Consider the following 15953-nt stretch of genomic DNA (forward strand, 5'->3'; position numbering starts at 1 on the left):
TGTCCATAGAATTTGTGTTGTCGTGTCGGGAATTTGTCCTGTTCGTTAGCTCTTTTCATATTTTGGATGTGAGGGGGCTTATTAAGACAACAGCCAGTGGTGCTTTGTAGGAAGAAAAAAAAAGGATTTCATTTGCTCATTCATCTCTAGCAATGAATTGATGTTAATAAGACTCGTCGTGACATAAAAGTTGAGCTTATACTTGGCAAAGTGAGGGTATGCAAAGGTTCATGGAAAAGTGCTTTATTAAAATGTTGAAACACACACTCCAACTATTGGCACACATGCATCATAGTGCTTTAGTTTTTAATGTATTGCATAGTTTTAAGCAATCAACTTTTTTTCTTTTCTTAATGTATCTTATTCCTTGCCTTGTTTTGTCTTTCCACTTACTTTTCTAGTGTTTTCTGAGTAGTATCTTCGCAAGTACTTTAATAAGTTTAATCTCATAGCTTAACAAGTAGTGATAACTGACAACCAGTGATCAAAAAATTGGACTTAAACACGAGAAGCTAATCGACGCATAACTAACTGTAATTCAAAGAGCACAGTGTTATGCCGAGAAAGAGGCAAACCCAAAAATAAAGAAAGTAAAGAACACCAAATTTTAACGTGGAAAACCCTTCAATTCAAAGGAAAAAACCACGGGATCACAAAGATCCAAAAATCTCCACTATAACAATAAAAGGGTTACAAAAGTTCTCCAAATTGGCTACACAATAAGTGCCAAACATGGAGAAACAATAGCAACAAGAGCAACAACAAATTAATTGAAGAAAGAGGAGAATCCACAAAAACGAAGCTGTTGTTCGAGGCTCGAAATCAGATGCTACGGGCCTCCAAATTCGATTCCCACCATTCAAATCAAACACCAAGATGTTACAAACACTCAGTAAAAATTTCAGCCCGATCCAACGGTTAACGAATCGTAAAATATGATTTGAAGTGCCCCACTAGTGGAATTTCACTGGGTCATTGTTGTTGTTGTTGTTGTTGGTCGAAATAAAAATCTGCAACAAAATAAATACTTTTCTTCTCTCTTCTCTCTTGATGAAAGCTCTCTCAAAAACCACTCTTATATGCTTAAATCTTTCAAAAACTTGTATCAATGAGCATAGAATAATTCTTCAAGGTTATCCTATTTATAGATCATGAGTGGTGCTTTTCCTTAAAGCCAAAACCAACTCTAAATAGGAACAAAAATTGAATCCAATTCCGAATAGGAATAGAAACCAAAGAAGAATAGGATTAGGTCATTGGGCCTTTGGCTGGACAACATGGGCATGTTCCCAACAAACTCCCCCTCCAACCAAGGGGCTAAATATGTCTTCAAGTAGAGGAACTATTGGCAGGCTTCATGCTTGCCAATTTTCTGTAAAATTCATGTTTATCTGCAACCACCACCTTTGTCAGCATATCCGAAGGATTTTCATCAGTGTGTATCTTCTCAACCTCAAATAATTTCTCTCCACGACCATTCTTATCCAATGGTACTTTCTATTTATATGTTTGGTCTTAGAATGAAAAGTAGAGTGCTTAGTGAGACAGATAGCACTCTGATTATCACAAAATAAAATGTACCTTAGCTACTCAAAGCCAAGATCATTAATAAACTCCTTCATCCATAATAGTTCTTTGGCACCTTCTATGACAACAATATATTCTGCTTCTGTGATAGATAGAGCTATGCACTTCTGTAGTCTAGATTGCCAAGAAATAGCTCCCCCTGCAAAATTGATCACATAACTAGAATTAGATCTTGAATTATCAAGATTTCCTCCTAAATCAGAGTCTATGTAACAAACAAGTTCAGGCTTGCCATTGCCAAAGCACAACTTCAAATCTGCAGTACCTTTCAAATACCTTAATATCCATTTTACTGCATCCCATTCCAGGATTAGAAAGGAATCTACTAACAGTACCAACGGCATGTGAAATATCTGGTCTAGTGCAAACCATAGCATACATCAAGCTACCAATGTTAGAAGAGTAAGGAATACGAGACATATCCTTTTTCTCTCCATCAGTAGATGGACTCTGACTAATACTTAATTTAAAGTGTTTAGCTAGAGGAGTACTAACCATTTTTGCCTCTGTCATATTGAACCTCTTGAGTACCTTCTCAATGTATTGCTTTTGGGACAAAAGTAACTCCTTTCTATCTCTGTGGTGATGTATTTGAATGCCTAATATTTTCTTTGTTGGCCCCAAGTCCTTCATCGCAAACGATTTGTTCAACTGCTTCTTAAGGACTGCAATTCTGGATTTATTCGTGCCAACAATAAGCATGTCATCCACATAAAGTAATAAAATAATAAAATCATCATCAGAGAACTTCTGGAAGAATACACAGTGGTCTGAAGAAGTTTTCTTGTACCCTTGTTCTTGTATGATAGATTCAAACTTCAAATACCATTTCCTTGGAGCTTGTTTCAATCCATATAGGCTCTTTTTTAATTTGCAGACATAATTTTCTTTTCCCTTAGTTACAAAACCCTCAGGTTGCTCCATATAAATCGCCTCATCTAAATTACCATGAAGAAAAGTAGTCTTGATATCCATTTGCTCAACCTCTAAATCTAGACTTGCGGCTAAGCCTAGAACCACATGAATAGAAGGCATCTTCACAACAGGGGAGAAAATTTCATCAAAGGCAACTCCCTTCTTCTGGCCAAAACCTTTAACAACTAACCTCGCCTTGTATCTAGGCGCAGAGGTATGGTTACCTTGCTTTATTCTGAATATCCATTTGTTAGATATAGCTCTCTTACCTCTTGGCAATTTCACTAACTCATATGTGCCATTCTCATGGAGTGACTTCATCTCATCTTCCATGGCTTCGATCCACTGATCTTTGTGAGTATCTTGCATGGCTTCATCATAATTCTCAAGTTCTCCCATGTCAGTCAAAAGCACATACTCATCAGGAGGATAGTGCATGGATTTTTGCTTCTCCCTTATAGATCTTCTAAAAGAGGTTTCAGGAGCATTCGAAGTAGTTACCTGTGCAGGAATTGGTTGCTGATCAACCACAACTTCATCAACTGGAGCATCCATAACATTTACATTATGGTGATCATTTTGATCTTGATCACTACCTCCATCATTGTCTTGGGTTCCTTCATGTGCAATAGGTGCCTTAGCAATTGAAACTGGATCAATATCAACTAAGCTCTCATTACTCTGAGAATCTATCTTCTCAGCTTTGTCAATATATTCAATAGTTTGGTCTTCAAAGAATATTGCATCACGACTTCTAATAAGTTTATTGTCAACTGGATCATAAAAACGATATCAAAATTCATCTTGACCATAACCGATAAAGATGCACTACTTAGTTTTGACATCCAGTTTCGATCTCTCATCTTTAGGAACATGTACACAAGCTTTACACCCAAAAACTCGCAAGTGATCATAAGAAACATCTTTGGCAAACCAAACTCTGTCTGGGATATCACCATCCAAAGCAACAGCAGGAGACAAATTAATAACATAGGCAACAGTGTTAAGTGCTTCTTCCCAAAATGTATTTGGAAGTTTAGCCTCTGAAAGTAAGCATCTAACTCTCTCAACTAGAGTTCTATTCATCCTCTTTACCAAACCATTCAATTGAGGCGTCTTAGGTGGAGTTTTCTGATGACGAATTCCTTGTTCCTTGCAATAGTTATAAAGGGACCACAATATTCACCACCATTGTCAGTGCGAATACATTTTAATTTCTTCCTCATCTGTCTCTCAGCTAAGGCCTGCAATTCTTTAAACACGCCAAGTGCTTAATCTTTAGATTTCAAAAGATACACCCAAAGCTTACGAGAATGATCATCAATGAAGGTCACAAAGTAAAGTGCACCACCTTTTGACTTTACTTTAAAAGGACCACACAAATTAGAATGTAATCAGGCTTTCTTGAGGGAGGATGGCTATGAAAGGAAACCTTTTTCTGTTTGCTAGATAAATAATGGATACCTTTTCAGCTTTGCTTGCTTCAATCCAGAAAACAAACTTTTCTTAGCCAAACACGTAATCCCCCTATCGCTCATATGACTCAATAAATCTAGTGGAAAGTGATACTTTATCAGAATTGTGGCATAGAAGATTGAGTCATTAAGAATAGAGCCATGTGTCACATATAAATAACCAGACTTGACTCCACGAGCCACTACTAACGAGCCCTTAGTGAGCTTCCATTGGCCATTAAAGAGGGCATTATGGTAACCTTCATCGTCTAATCTTCCTGCGAAGATCAAATTGAAAGGAAAGTTTGGAGCATGCTTGACATCTTGAAGAACTAACGTTAAACCATTATTAGTTTTCAAACAAACTGTGCCAACACCAAACACCTTAACTTCACTAGCATTGCCCATCTTTAACACTCTAGAATCAACAGGAGTATAAGATGAGAAAAAATCTTTTCTTGGTGTGACATGTGAGGTAGCTCCAGAATCTACTATCCAGCTAGTCTCATGGGATACCAAATTGATGACGTTTTCGTCATAAGAAAAAAGAAGGTTATATCGAACAATAGCAGCAACATTGTTCTCGTTATTTTCAGCTTTCTTTCCTTCTCTAGAGCAGCAACATTGTTCTCGTTATTTTCAGCTTTTTTTCCTTCTCTAGTGTCTTGATTCAACTTGCGACAAAACATTTGATGTGTCCTTTCTTGCCACAGTGGTTGCATGTAATTTTATAGTATTTGGACCTTGACTTACTTCTACTTTTACCTCTATTCCTTGAGCCTCTTGTTCTATCTCTTCCCCGGTTTTCTGTAACCAAGATATTTGCTTGTGAGGACGAACCCTGAAAATCTTTCTCCTTACTTCCTCGTTCAACACACCACTCTTGCCATATTCCATGGTCACCTTACTTCCAGGAGCTGAATTTGTCAAAGAAACATGAAGAGTTTCTCAAGAGTCTGAGAGAATATTAAGAAGCCAAAGTCCTTGTATTTTATCATCAAAATTAACTCTCATTCCAGACAGCTGATCAAGGGCGCCCTGAAAATCATTTATGTGATCAAGGATAGGGATGTCTTCCTTGTATTTAAAGGTCATCAATTACTTTAGCAGGAACAACTTGTTGTTCCCAATTTTTGAATCATAAAGAGCCTCTAGCTTTTCCCATAATGATCTTGATGTGTCTCGTTCATAATATGGTTGCGAACCATTATCTTCAACCCGTTGGCATATATATCCACATACTTGTTGGTGCTCGAAATCCCAATCTTCATCAAATACACTCTCGGGTTTATGAGCTGCAAAAACGGGTAGATGCATCTTCTTCACGAACAACAAATCTTTCATCTTGCTTCTCGAAACATTATAATTTCTCCCATTTAAACATACCATCTTGCTCATATTCGCCTCCATTCTGTAACAACCCGGATAAATAATCAAGGCTCTGATACCACTGTTATGTCGAGAAAGAGGCAAACCGAAAAATAAAGAAAGTAAAGAATACCAAATTTTAACGTGGAAAACCCTTCAAATCGAAGGTAAAAACCACGGGATCACAAAGATCCAAAAAGCTCCACTATAACAATAAGAGGGTTACAAAAGTTCTCCAAATTGGTTACACAACAAGTGCCAAACACGAAGCAACAAGAGCAACACCAAATCAATTGAAGAAAGAGGAGAATCCACAAAAATTAAGTTGTTGTTAGAGGCTAGAAATCAGATTCTATGGGCCTCCAAATCCGATCTTCACCGTTCAAATCAAACAGATGTTACGAACACTCAGTCAAAATTTCAGCCCGATCCAACAGTTAATAAATTGAAAAACGTGATTTGAAGTTGGCTAGTCGAAATAAAAATTTGCAGCAAAACAAATACTTTTCTTCTCTCTTCTTTCTTGATGAAAGCTCTCTCAAAAACCTCTCTTATGTGCTTAAGTCTTTTAAAGACTTGTATCAATGAGCATAGAATAATTCTTCAAGATTATCCTATTTATAGATCATGAGTGGTGCTTTTCCTTAAAGCCAAAATCAACTCAAAATAGGAACAAAAATCGAATCCAATTCCTAACAGAAATGGAAATCAAAAGAGAATAGGATTATGCCATCGGGCCTTTGGCTGGACAACATGGGCATGTGCCCAGCACACAGTTGACTGACTTCTGATATTTTCATTGCTACAAAGTCATTGGACTCATTACGTAATAGCAGTAACTCACATTGTTGTTTAAATTTTATGAAGAGATTGGCCATGCAATGACCGAGTTCATTTATCTTTGGAAACGTTATGTACATAACAATTTTTCCTCCTTGACTTAAGTTTCGTTACGTTGGACCAACACAACGTGATTAGGCCCAAACCAAGACAGTTACTTGAAGCCCAGAGAGCCTCACTATACTGGACAAAAAGTGTGAGGGATTATCCCAGTAAAAATGACACCAGGTAACCACTCTATCAGGTTGCTGTTTAAGAAATAGCCAATATATCCTGAATTTCAATTTTTCAGTTCAATATTCTTAGTTGTCTTGAAATTAAGATTATTACTTTAAAATATCAGAATAAAATAAATAATAGCTAATCCCGGTATAACTATCGCTGAGAATGACTATACGTACACGCCCCATTATCCCAAACCAAGACAGTTTACTCGACGCCGAGCAGCTTTCTGGGATTGGACCGCGGACTACGTCCACCACCTTGGACCAATTCAAATGTATTTTTCCAATTTTTAGTTTATTTATTTCGTACAACTTTAAATTTACGTAATTTTTTAACTTGCGACGTCCAAAAGTGATTGTTCTTGTTTTTATGAGTATGAGCCCGTTTGAATTAGCTAAAAAAGTAACTTTTCAGCAAAAATAATTTTTAAGCCAAAAAATAATAAAGTTGGGGTTGCCTAGCTTATTGCTTTTGGCTTGTTTTAAGTCGTTTTAAATTTATTTTAAGTACTTTTTAACTTTGCCAAACACTTAAAAAGTTAAAAAGAGTTTAAAAACTGATTTGATCAGCTTAAAAGCCAATCCAAACACCCTCTATATCATTGCATGAAACTTAAAAACTTTTAAGAACTTAAATTCGTGTGAGTCTAGAGCTGTCAAAACGGGTCAGCCCAGCCCAATCCAACCAAGCCTCACGGTCTTTTAAATTTGGTGGGCTAGCCCGCTATCTGAATGGGCCTTAAAATGGCAAGCCCAATCAAGCATAAGAGGTCCGCAGACTAGGACGGGAGACCCTTTATTTTCTTAGAAAAAAATTTCTTCAGATCTTTAAATATTTCTTCGTGACATAATTGCTTAATCATGTGAACAACTTCTGTTTGCTTAGAGCGTACAAGAAGGTTGATACTTGGCAAGGAATTCCGTAATTGAAATGCAAATTTTATACTCTCTCCGTTTTAATTTATGTGAACATATTTCCTTTTTAGTCCGTGCTATTTTCATATTTGAAAATAATTTACTTTATGCAATGATTTATAACCACACAAAATATATGTGTCTCATTTTATACTATAAGTTCAAAACTCTTCTCTCTTTTCTTAAACTTCGTGCCCAGTTAAATAAGTTCACATAAATTGAAACGGGAGGGAATATATCTCTAGCTCTTCTTTTTTAACATTACATGAATATTTTTTTAAATATTTTTTCTTTCAAATTTCTCAGGTTTAGAAATTGCTTCAATAAGTTTATATGTTGAGGTCTTTTAATTTGGATTTAACATCATTTGCTGATTTCATCATTATAGTCCATAAATTTTTTAAAATTTAAGAAATTTTCTAGTATTGTTAATTTTTTTTTCGGGTATTAAAAGTTTATCTTCTCCGATACTGAAGAGCAGTTTAGTAGTTAATAATATACTACCTCCGTTTTAATTTATGTGAACCTATTTTCTTTTTAGCCTGTGCCAAAAAAAATATAACCCATTTTCATATTTGGAAACAATTCACCTTTATGAAATAATTTATAGTTACACAAGTCTTATCTCCACAAGTTTACACCACAAGTTTCAAAGTCTTATCTCTATTTTTTAAATTTCGTGCACAGTCAAATAAATTCACATAAATTGAAACGGAGGGAGTATTAAAGTAATTCAAACTGATCATTGACCACTTAAAGTATTATTCTCCTTTGAAAAAAAATATTACTGGCCACTTAAAACTTTACTAGTTCGTTATTAATTAAGCAAAAGCTTGTCATACTACATGTATATCAAAAATCAAAATTCTAGTTGATATGGAAGGGCAAATGAATAATGTAGGATTGGAAAATGGGGATTATAGTTAATATTTATTTTAGTTTTTACTTTTTTAATTGATATATTCTCTCCGTTTCAATTTATGTGAACCTGTTTGACTGGGCACGGAGTTTAAGAAAAAATGAAGACTTTTGGAGTTTGTGGTACTAGGGGTGTCAATGGTTCGGTTCGGTCGGTTATTTTGTAAATTTTGTACCATACCAATTTTTCGATTATTCATTATGTATAACCAAAATTAGACTTTTCGAAACCGTCCCAATTATATCGGTTTCTCTTTGGTATCGATACGGTTCGATTAATTTTCGGTATTTTTTTAAAATGTCATGTAAAAGTCACTAGTAGAAGTAGAATGCAATAACATCCAAACTTTTATAGGACTTAACAAAACTCTCTAGACATTTTTACATTTTAAAGGGCGATAAATTAAGAAAATATGAAAGATGGCTAGAGTATAGATCCATCAACTACTCTACAATAGCGTAAAAGAAACTAAACAAATTAATATAAAGAAAATATAAATTACACGAGTGGAAAGATATTAATCAAACTGGAACTGGGACTGAAAAATAAAGTCTATAGAAGATTAATATTCAAAAAGATAAACTTAAATCATACAAAAGAAAATATAATCAATACATTATAGTTTGCTACTCATAATCGCTATAATGCATTGTGTCTTGCTAGTGAATATGCTAAAAATAATTTATTTTCGATGGGAGTGGCATAATAGGTTTGAGAATTATAATTTTGCGTTTATTATTTGTTGGCTTGTAATTATTTTCATAATTCCAAAATCTAAGGAAAAATTTAATGTTTTATTATTTTTAAACTTAATAATAAATATACTTTTCACATGTAAATTTATTCGGTACGGTTCAGTATTTTTTCGATTTATTTTTATAAAATAAAAAATCTACCCTAATTATCGGTACGGTTATAGATTTATATAAAAACCTACATTTTATTAAAAGAAACCTAAAAATCGGTACGGTTCGGTCGGTTTAGTAGTTTTTAAATATTCATTGACACCCCTACTAAACAAGCTAAAAGGGATTTAGAGTATTTGTGTGTTATAAAAGCTTCTTAAGGATAGAATTGTAAAATTAAACTAAATTATTTTCAAATTTAAAAATGATAACTCTTTTTCGAACGGACCAAAAAGTAAATAGAAACGGAGGAAGTGGTCGGTAACATAAAAATTGATTGTGATCGCAGCACAACCAACAAGTGTTAGTGGAATTTAAAGCTAGCGCAGGAAGGAAGTGATGGTTTGGTCGTTTGGACTTTTTGAGTTTGGTGTATCCATTCCTTATTGTCAGCGAAAACAAAGCCTCCGGCAAAATGGCATCTCCTCCGCCATTTCTATACCCTCTTCTCATACTGATTATCTCATTTTTATGGCAAGCATCAGCTATTCAACTGCCTTCAACAAATGGTGCTCGCTATCTGGGCAATTTCTGGAGCTCAAGCAAAACACTTCCACTTGTTGGTAAAAGTAAAGCCCCGAAGTACGAGTACGAGACCAAATATTTTCAGCAGAAGCTGGATCACTTCAGCTTCGCTGATCTACCTTCGTTTCAACAGCGTTACCTGATCAATACCCAACACTGGGTGGGTCCCTCTCGCTTGGGGCCCATCTTCCTCTACTGTGGCAATGAAGGGGATATCGAATGGTTCGCTGCCAATACTGGCTTCGTCTGGGAAATTGCCCCTCGTTTCGGTGCCTTGGTTATCTTCCCCGAGGTAATTATACATTTAATTCTAACACTGTAGACTAGTTGTAATCAGTAGACTTGCTTAAAATGTTGATAATTGATGAATTATTTTAATTTGATTTTTGCAGCATCGATACTATGGGGAGTCAATGCCGTATGGAAGTAAGGAAGAAGCATATAAGAATGCTACCACTTTATCGTATCTAACAGCTGAACAAGCACTGGCTGATTTTGCCGTGTTAATCACTGAGCTTAAAAGAAATTTATCTGCACAGGCATGCCCTGTTGTGTTATTTGGTGGATCATATGGTGGAAGTAAGTAGGAGTACTATATTTGTTTTAAATCAATGCTATGAGTTGTGCTTCACATAGAGGGTCTCTATTTTTTTTTTATTTTTTTTTTTGTGTTTGGAACAGTGCTTGCAGCTTGGATGAGGCTCAAATATCCCCATATTTCCATTGGTGCACTTGCTTCTTCTGCACCAATTCTTCAGTTTGAAGATCTTGTGCCACCTGAAACCTTTTATAACATTGTCTCCAATGATTTCAAGGTCTGTAAGACTGAGTTTATATCTCTACTGACATCTAAAATTTACTAGTATCTATTTGGGAAACTTTCAGAGTAGGATCAAATTTTTTTGATACTACAAATTTTAACCAAATATATTCTCTTATAGTCTTATTGGAATATGTTCAGCTATTTTGATTTTTTTTGGTTATCCCGTTAGGTTTAGCCTCCTCCATTTCATTATTTGAATTTGATGAAGTGTAGACACTTATCTAGCGCCCATCTATAGAGTGGTAGAGTAATCTCGCCATGCATCAAAATTGGATGGCGTGCAGAATTCTTACTAGTTATGCACAACTTTTGTGCAATCGAATACTATCATGCCTTCAAATCTTATTTGTCTATGATTTGGAGATAAGTAGGAGTTCACTCGATCATAGTTCGGAAATTTGACCTATAATTCAAATTTAGAGCATATTAACCTATGTAAATATTCAACGTATAAAACTATTGCCAATTGTTAATTTATAAACTATAAAATAGATTTACAAACCACTACGAAGTTTTACGCCATTCACTTCAGGACCATATTTAATTCACATTAATATCAATCTCAACTCTGTAAATTGAATCTAGTATGCACTTGGCCAAAAATGCAATCACATTTGACTGAATTGATCCATATTTTGCCTTGTCAAATTAGGACAGGGATCCTTCACTAATGTAGTTCTTCTGATTCATTCCAAAGCTCTAGATTAGCATTTATGACATCTATGATGTATCACCTTCTGCAGCGTGAGAGTATGAGTTGCTTTAACATTATCAAAGAGTCTTGGGATGTGATTAACTCGGTAGGACAGATAAATGGTGGACTTGCACAACTGACAAAGACTTTCCACCTCTGTAGGTAAGATGCCTATGACACCACCCTTTGCTGTCTTGTTAGCTAACAGTGTCATTGACTTTTAGAATTTCATTATTCAAATTTCAAGTTGAGGCAATTTGATCCTACGTTGTGATTGGCAGGAAACTGGAGAGTGTTGACGGCTTGTCTAACTGGTTAGAATCCGCTTATAGTTACTTGGCAATGGCCAACTACCCCTATCCTACCGGCTTCTTGATGCCTTTACCTGGAAGCCCAATAAAAGAGGTTAGCATTGGACCTTATACTCTCCATGAAGCTACCTGGTAATTTCAAGATTACAATAAATGCTCATGCAGAAGCCATCTTTTTGAGGAAAAGCATTTGCATCTCAATTGATACAGAGTGGCAGATAGCAGATGTTTCCTTGCATGGTGATCAACAAGTAGTCAATTTTCTAAAGCAATTTCTTTCCTGTGAATAATATCCTTCCGACCTCTTTGCTTTCAGGTATGTAGGAAGATTGATGGTTTGCCTGATGGTGCTAGTGTCCTGCAGCGTATATTTGAAGGAATTAATGTCTATTATAATTACACTGGGAAAGTTGACTGTTTCAATCTGGACGATGATCCTCATGGTATGAGTGGTTGGGATTGGCAGGTATGGTGATGATGAATATACACGATCTTGCTCTGTTGTTCATAATTTGAGTTCTAAAGTCATAAAAGGATGCACTCCTACAAAAATTCCTCCCAACTAAGTTGCTTTCATCTTTCGTACAATGTCTACAGGCATGCACTGAGATGGTTATGCCTATGGCAAGTAACAAGACGACTAGTATGTTTCCGGAGTTTTATTATGACCCAAAGTTGAATGAAGAGCAGTGTTTGAAAGATTTTCATGTCAAACCGAGGCCGACATGGATAACAACTGCATTTGGCGGACATGTATGACAATGTGCAAATCTGTATATCCTTAAGAGTTCCATGGAAATTATATATACCGTGTGTAGAGTTACAAATAAAAACTTTTGAGGTCTAGATCACATGATCTATTCACTCTGACTGTGGATAGAATATGAAGGGGAATAACAATTTTGAATTTTTTTAAAATCTTTTTGATAAGAAAAGAAGAGTATATTAAAACTTTCAAAAGGGTTAAATACTTATTTTTTATTTAAATTGCTCAGTATATTGTAAATTTGTTTATTTTGATAATGCATAGAATATGGAATCAAGTGGCATTTCCTGTGCAGGACCTTGTATAATGTGCAGAATGTAGTAATCGTTCTATACTGCTTAGTTTCTAGATTTTCATTTTCCTTCAGCTTCCTTATTTGAGTTATTTGCTGTTTCTTTCTTGTGTTGAAGGCATTCAAGAGTGCGCTAAAAGCTTTTGGGAGTAACATCATATTCTCGAATGGCCTGTTAGATCCCTGGAGTGGTGGCAGGTAGTCTTTTTTCTTTAGTTTCTTTTGTAGACTATGGAAACTCAATCCAAAAGTTTTTACTAAAATTATATGTCAAAACATTTTGTGTAGTGTTCTGGAGGATGTGTCAGAAACTATAGTTGCTTTGATTACTGAGAAAGGTAATTCTCTGACTGCACTTTAAATAATTCCTCATTCTCAACGCTTTTTTGATATAAGTAACAGTGTACCAATGTCGTCTTTTCTCATAAGCAATCATCATCCTGAGTGAATGCTGCTGTCGTTGTTCTGTCTGCTGAGTTGATCTGATAAAGTGCATGTGACCTCATCCTCTCATTGTTTCTTCAAACAATCATGATTGATACCAATTATACCAATTTCTTCTTCTCTTTCCTTATTTATTAATTTCTATTACTGTCTGAGGCAGGGATAAGCACATTGCTAAAATCTTAAGTGCCAAAGCCAATATGTTTTTCAGTAAGAATGACAATCATTTTCAAACACTTGCTTTCTTTTTAAAGGATTCTTCTGTTTTACACTTTGATAAAAGATTTGTGATGGCTGCCTGCTTTCCTCTTTTCACATCTATAGCTAGTGAGCAACTTGCCATTTAGGCTCTAAGACGCAACTTGATGAAGTTGCAAATTCAGATACCGCCACTCTATGAACCTCCATTAGTAAATATTGGGTTTCCAGTGGGACCATGTAATGTAACTGTTTATGTGATAAAAGTTTTGAATGAGACTGCAAGTTCATCAAAGTTTATGTGAGCTGGTAATAGAAAGCCCCTATAGATGGCACTCCAACACCTAAGGAAATCATCTGTTCTGAGAGAAGGAACTCCATTCTTAAGTTCCTTTTGTCTTTTGTTTTTCTCTTCCACCAATTATATTTTTAATGTGTGTTTGTACTCCCTGTTTTACTTTATATTTGTTTTGGGAAGTTCATGGTTTTGAGATTGAATAACAACATACCCAGTATTATCCTACACTGTGGGGTCTGGGATGGTTTTGAGATTGAGATAGCAGAAAATTGTTTGGTAGTTGATGGGCCATTACTTGAGCATACGATCGTGATCAGCTTGCTATCTATACTGGTGAGGTAGAGGTACCCGGTGGAATATTCAAAGTGCATGCAAGCTGGCCCGGACAACACCGTCATAAAAAAAAAAAATCGTGATAAACTTTCTGTCCCTCTGACTGCTTGGGTGCAAGGATTCAGTTCATTTTTCTTTATAGATGTGCAGTGAATACAATGGCTTTGACATCAATGTGTATGTTTATATATAATGTTGGTAATTGACTGAAAACCACAAGACAAGAGCAGTTCGCTTCACCATAACATGATAACTGCACTATTTTGTTTATGTTTAGGTGCCCATCACTTAGATCTACGTGCAGCAACAGCTGAAGATCCTGATTGGCTTCTGGAGCAAAGGTCAAGCGAGATTAAGCTGATCAGGGGCTGGTTGGACAAGTACTATGATGAAAAGAAGGCAACTTTCAGCATGTAGACAATACCTTTCCTTCACCAGAAAACTGGCAAATTTTTCTTCCCTTTGCTAACGTGAGAGACCACCTTTACCAAATGCTTCAGTGTTTTCACCATTCTACATATGACTTTCAAGGGATTAATCATCGGTCGTGGTGCAGCATATGGAACTGAAATGCCTTTTCTCTCCATCATCATATGATCACTTGTGGTAACTATCAAAGGTAAGATATTAGAGCATTAACAAACTGTTACCTTGCACAGATATTTCTGAAATAGAACAGAAGCATTTTCTTCCTACTTCTTAGTGAACTACATCTGCAGGAAAAGGATGTAGGAATTTGAAGACTTTGTTATGTTTACTTCCTTGGTTGCATCATTGCATCTCCAGTCTGGACTCCTTTTGTCCCTTTGTTTTATGCCACTGTTATTATATTGGAGCTTGAGTAATTGTACTGCTACCAATTTTTTCAAATATACCTTTAAAAATTTTAATTGAGCAACAGAAAATTTACAGTAATTTTATATAGTTTCTTAATTTTTCAATTATACTTTTCAAAAGTAAGCGGAGAAAGGGGTTTGAGTCTCTTAACTTAAATGTTCTTCTAGTATTTTAAAGTCGTTGTTATTCATTTTAGGATAACACTGAATAGGTCATCAATCACAATTCACAACAAAATATTTTACTCGAGTAAAAGTTGTTTGAGTGTCATTTGTCAGCCTAATGAAATTAATTAGCTTCTGTAAGGCTAGTGTATTTTTGACCAATTTGCTGGGAAACTAAAAAATCTCAACGACTCAACGTGCCACTATCAACTCAAAGCAAAATAATAAAGAGAAGAATGCTTAACGAAGTCCTCTCAATAAACGATCTGGTCCATCTGGATCAAAAGTTTTGCAAGAAGCACATGTTTGCCAGCAAATCATTATATTGTAGTAAATGCATCAACATAAATACATCCTTAAATGTTATCAGATCAAACTATCTTGGTTCTGAGTCATGTTCTAAGCTTTCACGAAAATGTACTTTTAGGTGCATACCACAAAAAATAAGTGCCAACATTTTGTAATTCAAAAGTATTGAATTTACTTGTTATATCCATTATTTTACAAGTTAGGATAAAAAGAAAAAGAGCATTGTAATCATGTAAATTTTAATATGAGATTTATGCCTTATGTTTTATAATAAATTTGTATAGCTTGTTTTTGGGTCGATTAAACTAAAATTAATATGAATTTCAGTAATTAATCCAAAAATTATTTTTAAATGTTAATTAATCTAACTTAAGATTTACCTGATCATAATATTGATTTTTTAATCACAAGACTGATACACATGTGACCCAAATTTCAAAAATTACAAATGCAATTTAAATTACCTGTGTATTGGTGAAATGTAATTGAGTAATTATAAATGTAACGCAGATGGCCATAGTTAAAGTGAAGCACTTAACTTTTATCCATACTCAAAGAAATCATAATTCGTAATTTCTTATTTGATTGCATTTTCTGTTTTATAATGATGATATATTATACAGTTTCAAGGAATCTTTTGTTTTGAATTGAAGTTCTTAACTTTTCATTGTAACTTTTCCAACTTACAGTAGATTTGAATTTCAAGTGAGGTTTTTGAAAAAGTTAAAGGACGTTGCAAACGTCTTCCCTTACACTTAGTAGGCGTTTGGACATAAGAATTGTAGAATTCGAAAAAATGGTGAATGTAATAAAAGAAGAAAAACAATATTTC

General features: G+C 35.0%; 1 protein-coding gene across 2 annotated transcripts; it reads left to right on the forward strand.

Annotated features, from left to right (window-relative positions):
* The first annotated feature begins 9461 nt into the window (after positions 1-9461).
* Positions 9462-14681, forward strand: LOC104223442 (uncharacterized). 2 transcript variants are annotated; one of them, XR_710092.2, is made up of 11 exons: positions 9462-9944; positions 10045-10231; positions 10334-10467; positions 11219-11331; positions 11451-11574; positions 11797-11946; positions 12078-12233; positions 12657-12736; positions 12827-12876; positions 14089-14430; positions 14531-14681. XR_710092.2 is itself a non-coding variant. In XM_009774889.2 (10 exons), the coding sequence occupies exons 1-10, from the start codon at positions 9543-9545 to the stop codon at positions 14226-14228; spliced, it is 1536 nt and encodes a 511-aa protein (XP_009773191.1). In that variant the 5' UTR covers positions 9462-9542; the 3' UTR covers positions 14229-14681. The 2 variants fall into 2 exon arrangements, 1 of the variants encoding a protein (XP_009773191.1); XM_009774889.2 differs by having other exon boundaries at positions 14089-14681.
* The last annotated feature ends 1272 nt before the right edge of the window (positions 14682-15953 follow it).

This window comes from Nicotiana sylvestris, chromosome 2 (genome assembly GCF_000393655.2).
Source record: "Nicotiana sylvestris chromosome 2, ASM39365v2, whole genome shotgun sequence".
In the NCBI taxonomy this organism is placed as follows: domain Eukaryota; kingdom Viridiplantae; phylum Streptophyta; class Magnoliopsida; order Solanales; family Solanaceae; genus Nicotiana; species Nicotiana sylvestris.